The sequence below is a fragment of the Vidua macroura genome, chromosome 8, assembly GCF_024509145.1.
Source record: "Vidua macroura isolate BioBank_ID:100142 chromosome 8, ASM2450914v1, whole genome shotgun sequence".
Taxonomy (NCBI): domain Eukaryota; kingdom Metazoa; phylum Chordata; class Aves; order Passeriformes; family Viduidae; genus Vidua; species Vidua macroura.
The window spans coordinates 35,333,121-35,348,021 of record NC_071578.1 but is presented as its reverse complement, the minus strand read 5'-3'; the positions used below and the strand labels follow the sequence as shown (position 1 = coordinate 35,348,021).

The 14,901-nt window shown below is 44.3% G+C and overlaps 1 protein-coding gene across 2 annotated transcripts in view; it reads left to right on the top strand.

Annotated features, from left to right (window-relative positions):
- The window catches only part of TET1 (tet methylcytosine dioxygenase 1), a 96,863-nt gene that overhangs the window by 30,033 nt on the left and 51,929 nt on the right, over positions 1-14,901 (top strand). For both annotated transcript variants that reach the window (XM_053984213.1, XM_053984215.1), the window contains exons 3-4: positions 4,096-6,147; positions 12,819-12,869. In XM_053984213.1, the coding sequence (XP_053840188.1) occupies positions 4,219-6,147; positions 12,819-12,869 (1,980 nt within the window). In that variant the 5' untranslated portion in view covers positions 4,096-4,218. The remainder of the gene's footprint in view (positions 1-4,095; positions 6,148-12,818; positions 12,870-14,901) is intronic.

Here is a 14,901-nt window from a genome sequence, read left to right as displayed (position 1 = left end):
CAGTAACAGACAGCTTCAGGATGCACTGATATTATCTAGGGCAATTCCCTGCAAAACCTCCTGTCACCTATTGCCCCTTTGACATCCTAGAGACGCCTGTGCTCCCCTGCCAGGGAAGGCAAGGCAGGTCTCACCTGCTTTGGCTTTCAGAAGAAAGCATTGAAGTTTGTTTCTCTCCAGGATGATAGAAGACTGACAAGTTATTATATTGCCCCATGAGATTTGTGTTTTATAATCCTGTTGAGTCCACATAGAGGTTTTGGAAATACAATTAATTGCTTGTTGTGAAATATGACCAGTGTGGTAAATCCATTTGTTGTCCTTAAGAAGCAGCATGAGATGATTTGCAACTGCTGCAGATATCAACAGTCCTTGCCAGTGCTTTAAATGGAAAAGGGAAGGTAAAATATTTCCTAGTGTTACAGGAAACAAAACTTGAAAACCAACCTGGCAGCTCCCTAACACTCTGGTCCTAGCTGTGCAAGAGGAAACAAAGAAATAGCAATGTAACTTAGAGGACAGGTTATTTAAAATGTCAAGACAGTTTTTAGCTAGTAGTTAAGGTGGTTTTGGCAGACTGGTATTCAAGACTAGAGTTTTTTAAGGGAAGCAGAGATCTCTTGCTGACAACCATTTTGCCTGAGAGTGTAAGATCACCTTGCAAGTTGGGTACTTAAGAGTCTCAGACAAATATAACTGAAGTGAAGCATCAACCCCTGTTCGCCAAAAAAAATTCCTTTGGGGGTCTATTCAGATCTCTTCTGAAAAACCTGAAGTCACTCCAGTCACAAAACTGAAACAAAATGGATTAAAGTGTTGCTGGTTTTGTGGCCCTGTATTGTTGTCTCTGAGTCAAACAAAGCCTTTGCCATCTTTTATAATGCAGTATTTAAAGCCAGGCAATTTCCTACAAATATCAGCATTCTTTTTTTAGCAAAAAAAGGAAATCTTGAACCACTCTGTTCATAGTCTCTATAATTTTGGCCCTGAAGAGAAGCAATGCTTTGGCATTGGTAGTTTTCTACATTCTTGCCAGACAGGTGTGTTTCTCTGTATTAAAAAAATAAAAAAAGGACCAGACCAACCAAAGAACTCAAGGATGATCTTGCCTTTTCAGTCCTGAAGCAACTATTTTGCAATTTTCAAATCGTGCAGCCACAAAATGGTTGGAGTGGGAAGGGACCTTAAAGATTGACTCATTCCAACTCCCTGCCACAGGCAAGGACACCTTCCACTAGCCCAGGTTGCTGCAAGTCCCATCCAACCTGGGCTTGGAAACTTCCAGGGATGGGGCAGCCACAGTTCCTCTGGGCACCCTGTGCCAGGGCCTCACCTCCCTCACAGGGAACAACTTCTTTCTAGTATCTGATGTGAGCTTGCCCTCCTTCACCTTGAAGCTATCCCCCCATGTCCTATCCCTGTCCAAATGCACGTAAAGACATATTATCATGTAATTGTAGTAATGGTTTTAAAAAGTTACCAAATTGTTAGAAATTAAGCTTCTGATGGATAATTTTGTTGGTCATGCTTTCTGAACTTCCACAGTAACAGTGACACCTACTACTTGTGTAAGCAAACAATATGAGCAAAGCATCATTCACATTCAGAATTCTCAAAAATCCAGTCACTGTTTCCACTGCAGACCTCCTGTATCCTCTGGTCATTCTGCTTCTGTTTTAGGGCTGATAGAGAAAAGACTTTATCACTCCAGTCCCTCTCCTGATTGACGCATTGCCGTGTTGCCTGGCCTTTGTTGATGGCTTGCTTTCTTCCTTGGTCTCCTGGCTATAAGCTCTGAAAGTAGCTCACATTTCTTCTCCTGCCACTGTTATGTAGCTCCTCTGCTGATGGCTGCAGATGTGCCTGCTGCTTGCTTCCAGCTGGTTTTGCAGCCCTCCAGGCCATCCTTTGGGGTGAAGATCCCAGTCTCTGTCACAACCCTAAGAAACTGGAGAGGCTTTTTGCAGGCTGCCAACAACTATTTCATGAACCTGCTCATGTGATGCCCTCTTTGATTCATGGAGTGACTCCTGATGGCCATGTCCCCCTTCCCCCATGTGCCTCCAGAGAAGGGGAGGGGGAGGGGGGTACTCGGATTACCTTCCTTTCAGTGTTGTATTTGTTTCACTATTTCACTGTCTGACCCAGCTTTTATGGAGAGCTTCTGTGGGAGCTGTTCAGGTCTCTTCTGTGACCTTTGAAGCTTCACCCATGACTATAAACAACTGCACATGTCTGCTTAGTCCCTCGAGGTTGGATGTGTTGCTGTGGAGGGGGTTGCTATTTATTCAGCTTGTTTATTGTGTGTTTGGTGGGCACTGTTGTCTGTGCTGACCTGAGAAGTGTTTAGCCTTGTCTCGTGCAGCACTGCTGGCTCTAAATGGTATTTGTGTGTGTGAAAAAACCTGTTGTCTCAGTAATCATGTTCATCTGATATGCAGTATGAAGATGTGATATAAGATAATCGCATCATGTTTAGATAAGATACTTGGTTTGTGTGTTGTGGTACAGAGGGTCAGTTGGCTTGCTACAGCTGAATAAACAAGAGCCAGGCTTCAAAATGCTTTAAATAAGCTACTCAGAAAGAGTCTGGGGAGTTACTGTTAGCCTTGGTGGGTGCTGTGGCCACGGGGCAGCCTGCCGAGGGCTGTGACAAACAGCTGGCCAGAAACAGGCTGGTTGCTTTGGGGGGCAGCAAGCTGGTGGCCCCACACAGAGGCCGTGTGAGCTGGCTGTGCTTGGGGCAGCGCTCTTTGGGCTGCATTAGCAAAACTCTCCCCAGCTTCAGCAGAGCTCAGACCAGGCTGTGGGGAAGTGCAACCTCTGTGAGATCACCCTGTTGGCTTCAAGGTGGGGGATTGAGGTCTCAGGAGGGAGTGGTGATGTCTGGAACCTGGTTGCTCTCTTCTTTCCTTTTCTATTTCCTTTAGAAGCCAAATGCCCTTTCTTTTACTTCCATTTGAGGTCAGGATTTTAGACATCATCCCCATACTTCTTGTTCTTCCTTTTCTTGGCCTCTTCCCATCAACGAGAGGTACAGAAAGCCTGGAGGAGGCTTAAGGAATAATGATGGTGAAGGGAAGGTACCTTCCTGCTGGAGACTATTGTAGAGGCTCTGGCTCTGCCTATTCCCATTTTAAGGGCCCTTGTCTACCCATGAGATCTATTCAAAAAGCTAAATAAAGCTTTAAAAGCCTTCTATAGATACTTAAAAATATGTACTTGTGAGAATTGTTTTACTTTTAAAAAAATCCCACCTTGAAGGAAATGGGTTTGGAGCATGAGAAATTTGTTGTGTCTTTTGAGATGATTCAGTTGTGTTTGGGGAGCTGGGGGACTTGTGCATTGCAGTTGTGACTGGGGACAAAAGCTTGGGACAGAGATATGGTGGTGTTTTGAAGGTAAATTAAGTCTTAGTGAAGAAGCAGAGACATTTGCCTTGCATAAAACATATGATATAGGCAGACAGTATGGAATCAAGGTTGGAATGTAATACAGTGTGCTGTGAAGGCATTCTGGAAGATGACACTGGGAATGACCATTCTTCCCTGGTCCAGTTCCCCTGTAAAATCACAGATTGATCTCTTTGGGGAGCTAGTTACTTATCCCATTTTATCTGGAATTTTACCATGGTGGGCTACCAGTGGGTGGTGAAAGAATGGTAGATGCTCTGGTGATGATATACTGAGTATGCACAAAAAATAAACTCAGCTTTGTTCTTTTGTTCCTGAATCTCCTTGCACTGATAAATATGCACTTCTCCTTACTCAAGGGAAGTTTATTGGCTAATGAACTGTTAATAAAGTTGAGTAAACTCAAACTTTTTAGTACTGACATGAAATAGTAAATATGTGATGTTGCTTGGTCATTTGAATTCAGTTTGCTTCTTTGTGTTACAGGCCTTTAGGCAAGTTTTTTATTTTGTAGCATACTAATATCGTACAAGCTTTTGTGCTAGTTGAACATAACACCTAATACTGCTATTTCTGATTCTACCTCTGTATTTTTTGATACTAAAAATGGTCAGCTGAATAGATGTGCACCTTTTTTAATTAGAAGTATATTAATGCTGTTTTGTATCTTTTTCTATTTCAGAGTTGACATTGTATGAGCACAGAAGGCAGCAATGGGAGTATGCAGTTTTCTACCGAAGAGGTCTCTCAAGAGCTCATGATTTTTTTCCATCTCTCCTCTTAACATTCCTCCTGCTCCGCAAACATGGCTCACCATGCGAGGCCTTCCAGATCAGCCAAAAAAGAAGAGTTGGGCAAAAGGAAAACTAACCAGAGCAAAAAGAAATCTAGCCAAGTGAGAAAGAAAACCACAAAGGCTTCCACAAAAGCTGTTAGTTCTGGAAAAGGTAAAAAGCCAGTGCAAGAAAAAGATGTTAAGAAAAAACAGCAAGAAAAGAAACCAATCATGAGCTCTTCAGGCAGGCTTCTCAGGAGCAGTGTAACCAGAACCTTGTCTGGAGCATCCTGGGTGAGTTTGGAGAAAGCTGACAATATCCTTTTTCACAACCAGGATTCTTTCAGCATCAATGGCTTTACAATGGCTCTCCGTAACCGCTCCTTCTCCAGAAGATTGTCCCAAACTCCAGTAATTGCAAAGCCCAGGAAAGCTGCAGCACAAAAAAAGCTAGAAACAAAGGAAAAACATGAACAAGAAGCCCTGGCAGAAGTAGAAGAGAAAAATGATGAAACAGGTGAAATAGCTTTGGAAGGAGATTTAGCTCAAAATGAGTTAGCTGCTCTGCCTGTAGAAGGCTGTCTGTGTAGTGCAGGTGAAGAGCCTGTTATCCCATGTGCCGGTCAGGACGAGGAGGCAGAAATATCTGAAACGGATGATTCCCTTCCAAACAGTCAGGTAACTGATGATGGTACAGAAGCTTCAGAGGTGAAATCTAAGCATGGAGACCTGCCCTGTGAGCAGATACTCAGTGATCTTGATGCAGGTAGTTTGGCTGAAGCATTTGTTGAAGATGCTGCGCTGGTGCTTCCATCTTCTCCTTCTGACTCTGGAATTGCCTCTGAATCAAACTTGAAGGTGCACGCAGAGGCTCCCTTCAATGTGGTGCCTAACAGTACAGAACCTGACTCCAGCTCTGCTGATACCTCAGGCCTCAGCTCAGCAGTACTGATAGAGTCGGTCACGCTTGCCAAATTCCACATTGGAGCAGGGTTGGACATGGTGCTACCTAGGGAAGAACAAGACTTGGATTCTGCATCTCTAGTTACCTCTGAGTTTAACTCACAAGAACATTTACTAGGAGACGCAAGGTCACTGGCAGATTCCTGTTTGAAGGCAGGCTGGGATTTGGAATCTGAGAATAAAGACATTGGTTCAAATTCCAGTTCTGTAGCTGCCTCTGAATCAAATTTGCTTTTCCGTTTTGAAGGTGCAAGCTCACTTGCACAATACCCCATGAAACTGGTTGTGGATTTTGTACCCATTCACAGAGAACTTGATTCAAATTCAGATTTGAGCTTTACAAAAGAGAATTCAGAATTTGACACAAAGAACATATTTAGAGTATGTGAACCAGTCTCCAATACCTCTTTAAACAATATTGAAGTAGAGGACATTGAACAGCTTGTTAAATGTATTGATGCAGAGACATTAATTTTGAATTCAGGGTATGTCCCCACTTTATCTTCAGATTTAGAACAAAGCACAGTTGATAAAATCTCTGCTGAAAGCTCTGGACAATTCTCTGCAGGTTTTGTTTCAGAGTTGCCTTCAAGCATGGAAATCTCTGCTCTTGCCTCAGAAAAAGCCATAAATGCAGATTTGCCAGCTGACTCAAGACTGCAGCATAATGATTATTCATCACAGCTGGGAAGTGTTGGAGTAAGCTTGAATTTGGTTCAGGACAACGTGAACAACAGCACTGAAGCAGTTGAGGCCTCAGGGCCATACTCTCTTAAAAATCCAGCTGGTGATTACCCTCTTCCATATTCATCTCTGCTCCCTATGCTGGAGAAAAAGAAACGAAGGCGTTGTGGAGTGTGTGAGCCCTGTCTGCGGAAAACAAACTGTGAGGAATGCAGCTGCTGCAGGAAGCGCAAAACTAGTCACCGGATATGTAAAAAGAGAAAATGTGAAGAACTGAAAAAGCCACCACCACCAATCACGCTACCTTTTGAGGTAAGACAAAGAAGTTGCAAATTAAGTCACTCTATTGAGGCTTGAGGTGCACCTTAAAATTCTGCAAAGGGATATGCTGGCCACATGACAGCTTCAGAGAGTTCAGGGTTACTGTTGGTGCTAACAGGTTGTACAGTAACTTCCTCTTGTCATCTACAGAACTGTAGGTTAGAGTGAGCTGGAGTTAGTCTTGTCCCTGTTGTATAAATGTGTAAAATCAAAGGTAAATATGGCTTTAACTCTGTGTCCCAGATATTGGTATGTTGGCCAAAGGAATGGATTCATTGGAGTGCATAAAGAAATGAGGAAGATTTAGGCACAGAATGTGGGGAGGAGGGAGATTGAGGGTAGTCTTAGGAGACTCTGAATTACAAGGGAGAGTGTTGTTATTTTAAAATACTGAAAGCTAAAGGCAAAGGAAGGCATGCTGTCTGCTCTTTGGTTCAATTAAAGTAATTTGCTTGTGCTGACAGATTTGGTGGAAATCAATTTATAAACTTCAGGACCAAGTTGTAGCTGCATTTTCCCCTTTTGCATCTCTCTGCCTTTCTAATTGTCTATTCTTCTGTTTTTCTCATCTCACTTCTCTTTCCTCTCTCTCTTTGTCTTTTACCACATTCCCATACATACTTTCTTTTTTCTGTGTTTCTTACTCATTTTTTCTGATCCATCAGCCTTTTATAACCCAGGTCATAACTTTTGGAACAAAGAGGAGGGGAAAAGACAGTGTGTATGCCCATGTGATAACAGCACTGACCTTCTGAGGGATTTCAGTTTCAAGATCAGGCTTTAAATCAGGTAAGTAGGGAGTTGAACATAGATTTCCCACATCCCAACTGAATTCCCTGACCTCTGAGCTGCACTGAGACTCTGCAGTGCTAGGTCCTGCTGGGAGTGTTCTCTTCATAGGATCCAGTAGTACCTGAACCACAAAGGGGAGAAGCTGTCTTGGTAGTTAAATCACTGGGACATTTGCCTTGGGATGTGGGAAACTGAGGTTCAAGTCTCTGCACACCAGTGTGTACTCTGAGAGGAGCAGTTCACACTGGGGAGAATGCACCTGCAAAACCTTTCTCAAGAGCAATTTCATTAAAATGGTGTGGTCTCACAGCAGGTAGGAATTCCTGTCAGCTGCAGAGGTCTCAGGAGAGCTCCTGTTTGCACTGCTTTGTCCTGTGCTTACCAGGGTTGGCAGAGAAGTCCTTTCTGGTTTTAAGGTAGGCAAGCAGAAAGAAGAGTCCTGTAGCAGTGAGGAGAATATGATGTATTCTCCTTTGTGGGGGAAGTATATTTTAAGATCTGATGTTTAGGGGAAGTAGGCTTAAACAGTTTGGCTCAGAATTCATTCAAAAACCTCTTTCTGTTTCAGCTCTTAATGCTCTTAAAAAATAAGTGAGGAGAGGGACAGCTGTAATGTGACTTAAGATAGATATTAAAACAAAGGTGGTAGAGACTTATCCCGACCTTTTACAGCAAAAGCGTAGTGACATTGTCCTTTTGTATATTTAGTCAGCAGGATTGAAGAGAAGTTCATGGGAGAGGATTTGTGGAGCTGAGGTGGGAAGTGATCTAAAAGCCGTGTTTTAAAAAGGGTTTTGGCAGGGTCAGTAAAAGGAAGCACTCCAGCTTTTCTGTCAACCTTTGTTTTCCAGGCTAAACATACTACTTTTCTTGTTGCTCAGCCTGACCTACTCCTTGCAGATTAGCTTTGCCTCTTCACCTTTGTCCTCTCTGGGCACTCCTTTTACTTTCTTTATGAGAGATTCCTTGTTTTTATTCTTTTCTTTGGCAGCTTTTACTTTGGTGTGCTTTTATTTCACTAAAGTGGCCACATTCTGTATGATACATTCACAGCTGCACCAGAAGCTTTCTTCATTTCTTGTTAAATTTTGTATGAAATTTTAGGGTGGTGCATGGAGGAAATGAAGTATTCCTGACATTTAAGAACATGTCAGGTATTTTCCTATAAAATTGTATTTGAATGAAACCTGGTGCCTTTTCAGATATTCCTAGAAAGAGGCCTTGCTTCATTTTCAATCTCTAGAAACTGTGCTCTGAGGAAATGAGAATGTACTTCTACAATGTTATATCTGCTCTTTCAAGGTGTTGAGATGGGGAAGGTGTTGGGGGATGGGGAATGCTATCACTCAGTTTAGCAGCTATCCTTTAGATAAGATTGCAGGGAATTCCATTGTTTTCCCAGACTGGTAGTACTGGAACTTCTGTGGCAGTAATGTGTTTCAAACAGAAAACAGCTGAGGAAAACCCAATACTGTAGGTCTCTGTCCATGGTTTGGAAAGTGAACATAAATAATTAAAAGAAATTAGATTGGCTTCAGTGTGTTCTTCATTCAGAAGAGTCATGCTTCTTTCTCTCATGTTGGTGGAATGTAAGCATTTTTTGGAAGTGATTCACTGGGAGGAGGGTGCAGGGGGATAGAGCAGGAGCATAGTTTAAATGTTGGTGTTTTGCCTTAAAGGAATTATCTCCCCCATTCTAACAAAAAAACGCAAAAGTCCCAGTGAAGTCAGTGAGAGCTGTGTGCATTAAATGGCTGTATAACCACTGTGGGGGTTGGCAGGGTACCTGTTGCTTAGGAAAGAAAAAGTGTTGGTTTTCTTTAAGAACTTAGGTGGATTTACAGTTACAGGGAGTAGGGCCTGGCTGGTAGAAGGCATGAAGGTAAACTGAAGTGCATATTCCAACACCCATGCCCATGTGTGCACAAGCACTCAGCCCTTGGAGAATATCAGTTGCATGTTTGGAACTGGCAGTAGTTAGGTTACTGTTATTTCCATTAATACACACATAATCCAGATAAAGATTTGAAAACTATATTGGACTTGAAACATACCATTTAAAAATAACAGCCACATAAACATTAAGTGATATTGTACCTTCCTGAATGTAATGGGTTTTGCAGGGATGTGACATCATGAAAGTCTGGATATAAGGCATTGTGGGCTCTAGTTCCCAGCCCCTGTGTGTAGCAATATTGTTGCATATAATGCCCCTCTTCCTGAGGAATTCACACTGTGCCTGTTTGGTTTGGAGCTGGTAAAGAAGAATCCTAAAATATATGAGGGAAAACATTTTCTTGCTTATTGAATTTTTTGAAAGGACAGCCCAGTAAATAAAATGTAAGGAAGCTTTCATAAGAAGAGGAAAAAGGCTTTATCTTGGGTTACTGTCCCTCTCAGAATGAATAATGCAGGAATATTTCACAGTGAAGAGTTTGAGACGCTTACCCACACAGGATTATGACGCTGCCTCATTTTTGTCTCGTCTTTAAGGGCTGCTGTTTTCTGAAACAGTATTGCAGTTTCTGAGGGCTATTTTGTAGCTATTTTGTTCCAAAAAGCAGCTTTAATTCCAAGAAGTGGTCTGCTTTGCTGCCATTGCATTGCATACTGTCAGGGCTGTCTTCGTGAGTTGCAGTGTGGCCGCGAGGATTTTGTAGGCTTCAAAAGCAGCATGTGAACAGGAAAGGTGGCTCATGGCTTATTTTTTTTCCTCCATGGCCAAAGGATTCCCGTTTTGGCCGGGCAGGTGCTGCAGATGGAGCCCGGTGCCGCTGTTTTGTGCCGGGCTCTGCCGGGCCGGATCGGCTCCAGCTCGCCCGTGCTCTCCCCGGGGAGCTGCTGCCCTGGCCCACGGCGGTGTCAGGCTGAGCAGCTCCAGTTCTGGGCTGAACTTGTAGGGGTTCGTGACCCCACAGCTCCCAAAGGGCCAGGAACTCACAGGGCTGCTGCTGAACTGGCAGCGTGGGGAGCCCTCATCTCCACGGCTGCTTTCTGCAGGGCTTGTCGAGGCAAGGTGCCCACATTTTATGGTCCTACCTAGGCAGGGAGCCCACTTGGGTTGAAACCATCTGCTGGGGACAGCTTTAATTCCTATTAGAACTAAATAGCTAGATTTAGGGGGACCCGTAGTCAACAAACTGACCAAAAAAATGAGGTCACTGAGTGTTAGTTCACTTGGGTTGCCCAAGGTGTTTTGAGACATCTTATTTAATTGCTGTAATCTGGGTAATGTGAAATATTAAATAACAATAAGGGCCCGCTTGTCTGTGGGTTTTTAACACACTGCTGAAAAACCCAGACATATTGAAAAAGGATGCTGCAATTCAAGTTGGTTGGGAACTTTCCAGTAAGCCATTCCTTGAATGGAAAATGCTGAATGAGCAGGAGCTTTTCACAGCTACTATCTGTCTTAATGCAATTGTTTTGGGGGAAGTTTCTCGAGGCTTGAGAAATGAAATTTCTGTTTAGAACTTAAAAAAGGGGATGAGAATTATTAGAGCATGTTGATGGTAAGGGCTTTTTGCCTGATGCAGACCAGGGGCTTGAACTTTGGTCTCCCACATCCCATCTGTCTCCTCTTGAATATTTGAAAGTTTTGCTCTGCTTTGGAACAAAACCAAGTGCTGAAATCTGAAAAAAAAAAAAAAAAATTAAAAAAGCAAAATGGAATTCTTGTGTTCCAGCCAGGCCCAGCTATAATAAAAAAATTTAGACTTTGTGGTATTTATTTTAAAATAGACTCCAGAAATATTTAAGTCAGTTGAATTTTAAAATGAGTGCACCTAAAAACACTCCTGAGTAGGATACTTGAGAGTTTTGTAAGGGAGTAGCACACAGCTAGAGGAGTCTGGTAACGTGTGTGATGGGCAAAGCTGCATTCAGCCTTCCCTAGCCCACGGATGCAGGGCAGGGAGTTGGGGTTGTGCAGTTTACTCGTATTTTACACTGACACTTGTACTCTGTGCGAGTGTAAAATAATTACAGCTCACAGTACTTTGCCATTTCTGTGTTCCTGGGTGTGGACTATAATGCAGCCTAAATTACAGTGAGATGGATTAGTTTGTGGTCTAGTTATTTTCAGAGGCTGTATTTAACAAGTTGCCTCTTCACTGCTCCTTATTTTCCATGTTGGTTCTTAAAGCTTTTATGGGGAAATTATTTGAAGAGGTTTCTTTCCTTCCTTGTGTCTGAGGACCTCTAACATGAGGTTACAAGGAAACCTGAAACGCTGTCCAGTGCATGCACCAGTCTGGGGGCTAAATCAGAATATGGGGTCTTAGGTTTCTAAGTAAACAAAATACTGTTCCTTTTTTTTCCCCCCTGTATTGTAAAGCATCTTAAGTAGCCAAAACTACGAAGAAGATTGTAGATCACTTAAGTATGTGTGACTTCCACTCTCTCATTTTTAATGTGCAAAAAAGACCCTTGGCAGACTTGGGGCATTTGGGGAAAAATACAAATGAGTATTTTAATTTTACCTTATTCTAAATCCTATTTAATACATCATTCTGATGCAACTAAGGAAGAGCTAAGATACAAGGTAGCATCGGGCAACAAAAAATGGGCAACAGCTTTCTCTGATTTAATTGTTCCACTGGGGAATGAGTTGTGTGTCCACGTCTGAGCATTTCTATTTAACTGATTTGCACCAATAAGTGGACAGTAATTACATTACCGTGTAGCATTAGATAAGAAAACAGATTGCCGTTTGTAGCTGATGAAAATATGTTCTCACTGGTTTTTATCTTTAGTGCATAAATCCATGGCCAGCGTTCTGGTTTAGATGTCACCTGCGAATTGTTTCAGGGAATGCTCGGTGACCGCAGTGTTAGATACGCTGTTGTTCGCTTGTTGTCCCATGTTAGCGAATGCCTGTGTGACCCGTGAGGGCTCGCTGTGACCCCTCCGTCCTCCTTTCCTCCGGATGGCCGCTTTGAGCAGGTGGAGTTGTGGGACAACGATTGCACTTGATGTTCCTATGGCGGCCGGTTTCACGGCAGTGCGTTGGCAGTGGATTTGTTCTGTTGGGTGCTGCAGGGGCAGATGAAGACAGAGGAGTCTCTCAGCGGGCCCGCGGCGGGAGGGCAGGGCCGCCGGCCGAGTCCCGGCCCCAGGCGGAGGTTTCGGAGGGGGCTGCCGCAGCCGCGTCCCCTCGGCTTGGGAGGGCAGGCGAAGGCAGGCCTTGTGGCTGCGGCCGCCGCCGGGGAGCGGCGATTTCCACTCTTGCCAGGGCGATCCGGCCGCGGAGCCGCACCGGGGCCGCCGGCGCCCGGCGGTGCATCCCCAGCGCCGCTCGCGGAGAGGGTCAGGGCAGTGCCGCCCGGTGCGCGGCGGTGTGCGCACGCGTGCGGGTGCGCGGGGGCCGTGTCCTCGCCTGACCCCGTTCTCATCGCGGCCCGAGCCGAGCGGCCCCGGTGCCCGGGGCGGGCGGCCCGCAACGCCCGGGCCGTGCCCGGGGCGCGGGGCGGCGCCGGCTCCGCGGGCGCGGCGGCTCCGTGCCGGCTCTTGCGGGCGGCCGCGCGGAGCCCCTTTGTTCGGGCGGGAGGCCGCGGGGGGGCGCTGCGCGGCGCTGCGCGCTCCCGCGGGGCCGCACGCGGCGCGCGCCCGCGCGGCCGCCGCTGCGGCAGGAAGCAAAGATGGCGGGGCAGGGGCGCCGCCGCCGTGAGGGGGAACGCGGGGCTCCCGCGATGTGAGGGGCGCCGCGGGGGCGGCGGACGGGCCGCCGGGAGCCGCCGCCGGCCCGTGGAAGGGCCGCGTGTAAAGCACTCGGGGTATTGCAGAAATATCGCTGTTCCATAATAAAAATCGGAGGTGTCCGCCTGCCTTTGTGACCACAACTTATATTCTGCAATTTGATGTTTTTTTAGGTCCTAACAGAAAACAAAAGGCCTCAGAGGAGGAAGCAAAGAGTTTTAAAGGTAACCGATGATCGCTTTGATATTTATCCCCTCCCGTTTTGAGCAGCATTTTCTTGTCATACAGTCCAGGAAGGCAAGGGGTTAAACGCTGGGTAGCGCCGCTTTCCAGCTATTAAGCAGATTAGCTAATTTTAAAAGCACAGAACACGTCCTTTCTTTCCTCTTTCTCTCCAGCATGTTGTAGACCTATTTGAACCTCCCTGCACAAGTCTGCAGACCAAAAGTTTGCTTTCCCTTGCATTGAACGTTCCCTTTAATTTCTTCTGTTCCTAGTTTCAGGCTTTCAAACGTAACAGTTAATGTTTTTAGCATACAGGTTTTATGGCATCTGAAATTTCATGGGAGAAGCCGACGTTAAACTGCAAGCCAAGTTAACAAAAGTGGAATTTTTATACATACTTTACTGAAGTTTTGATTTCCTCTCTTTCTTTAAACTTTAGAATACCTCAACTGAAACTGAAAATCCTGTAAACTTACAACAACCTTCAGTTTCAGTGGTAACATGTTCCTTCCACACTTTTAAGATGGCTATCCTTCATGATAACAAAAGACTGGTCTTGCAGATGCGAATATCTTAGTTTTTATATCAAAATACAGACTTGCTAGACTCATGGCTAATGTTTTGGGTTGTTTGGGGTTTTTTTAAAGTAACAGGTAGTATATTGATACTGCTTCTCTCAGTTAATCTTTAGAATGTTTTGAATAGAAATAAGTGATTAATTCTGTTGTTGCAAACTAACATGTTGGAGGATGAATGGGGCAAGTAAGATGGATGGTATGGGTAAGATGAAGCTAGTGAAAATGCAAACAAAAAGTATGTTGTTAAACTGACTTTCTTGAACTATTCCAGCTGAATGCAATAAGATAGTTTAGTATTGTTTCAGTACACTAAAATGCCAGAAGTTATTTGACACAGTGGATTTTATAAATGCTGACTGGCCTGTCATGTCACTTTACTTGAAAACATCCCGAGTTCTTAACAGTTGTGTTGTCATTGTTACACACTACAGAAACTTTGGTAAGACAAGCCAAAGTTAAGATTAAGTAAGGAGCAGATGACCTGTCCAACCTCAAGGGTATCTGTCTTTTCATGTGGAGTAGTTGTGCAAACCACCTACCTGTGTGCTAACACTAATTGTGGTTTTACAACACTGGCAAATGCTAGTGGGCTTTTTCTGCATTAAAATAAGCCATTAAAATATCAGTATTTTTTTTTTCTGAGTATGATTTTAATTATTTGTTTTAATACTGCTGCTCTTTGTAATATACCACATGGATGTAGCTGAAGCTTGAAGTATTTGCTCATTCTGTCTTTTGTGCATGCAAAATAAGGAGTGTTTGTAAAGGAGTCAGTTTATAATGTCTAACTGGTGTGATGCCTGTTCTGGCAAAGAGTGGAAAATCTGGTTTTTTGGTCACAGACAGATACCTTGTGCTGGGTGTCTGTCTGCAGTCGTGGCTCCTGGTTCGCATTGAGATTTTCCTCTTGAGTTCATTTTGCCACTGTTTGTGATTTGATGGCCCAGCAGGTTGCTATGTAATAGGAGTCTGTCATTCCTCTCCTTTCCAAAAAGCCTTTTGAAGAGGTTTTTTCCACCCTTGACTCTTGAATGGGAAGGCTTGTCTGGTTCTGTGTGTGTGCCTAGTATCCTTCTCAGTTGTTGGACCTGGGTTGATTTCTGGTTTGACTTTTCCTTTGCTGAACTGATTCTGTGGTATTTCCTCTTTGGTTTTAGGTACTGTTTTTTGTGTTTTCTAGTATTTGCATTTGTTTTGTGGTGCTGCAGTCTATTTCCTAAGAGTTTGTCTCATTGCATCCACCAAAGAAGGCACAGTACCTCTGAAGGCATCTCGTGGAGTGCTGGATTGGGCTTGGTGGGGTTGGCCTTTGGTTTTGGGAGGGGAAGGGAGGCTGGGCATCTAAGTTATACTGCAGCTCTGTCAGCTGCAGTAAACTTTAAAAAAGCTGCATTTTAGAAATGTGGCATTATGTTATGTGGCTCTAACCTGGCTTCTGCTGTTGGTGGGACAC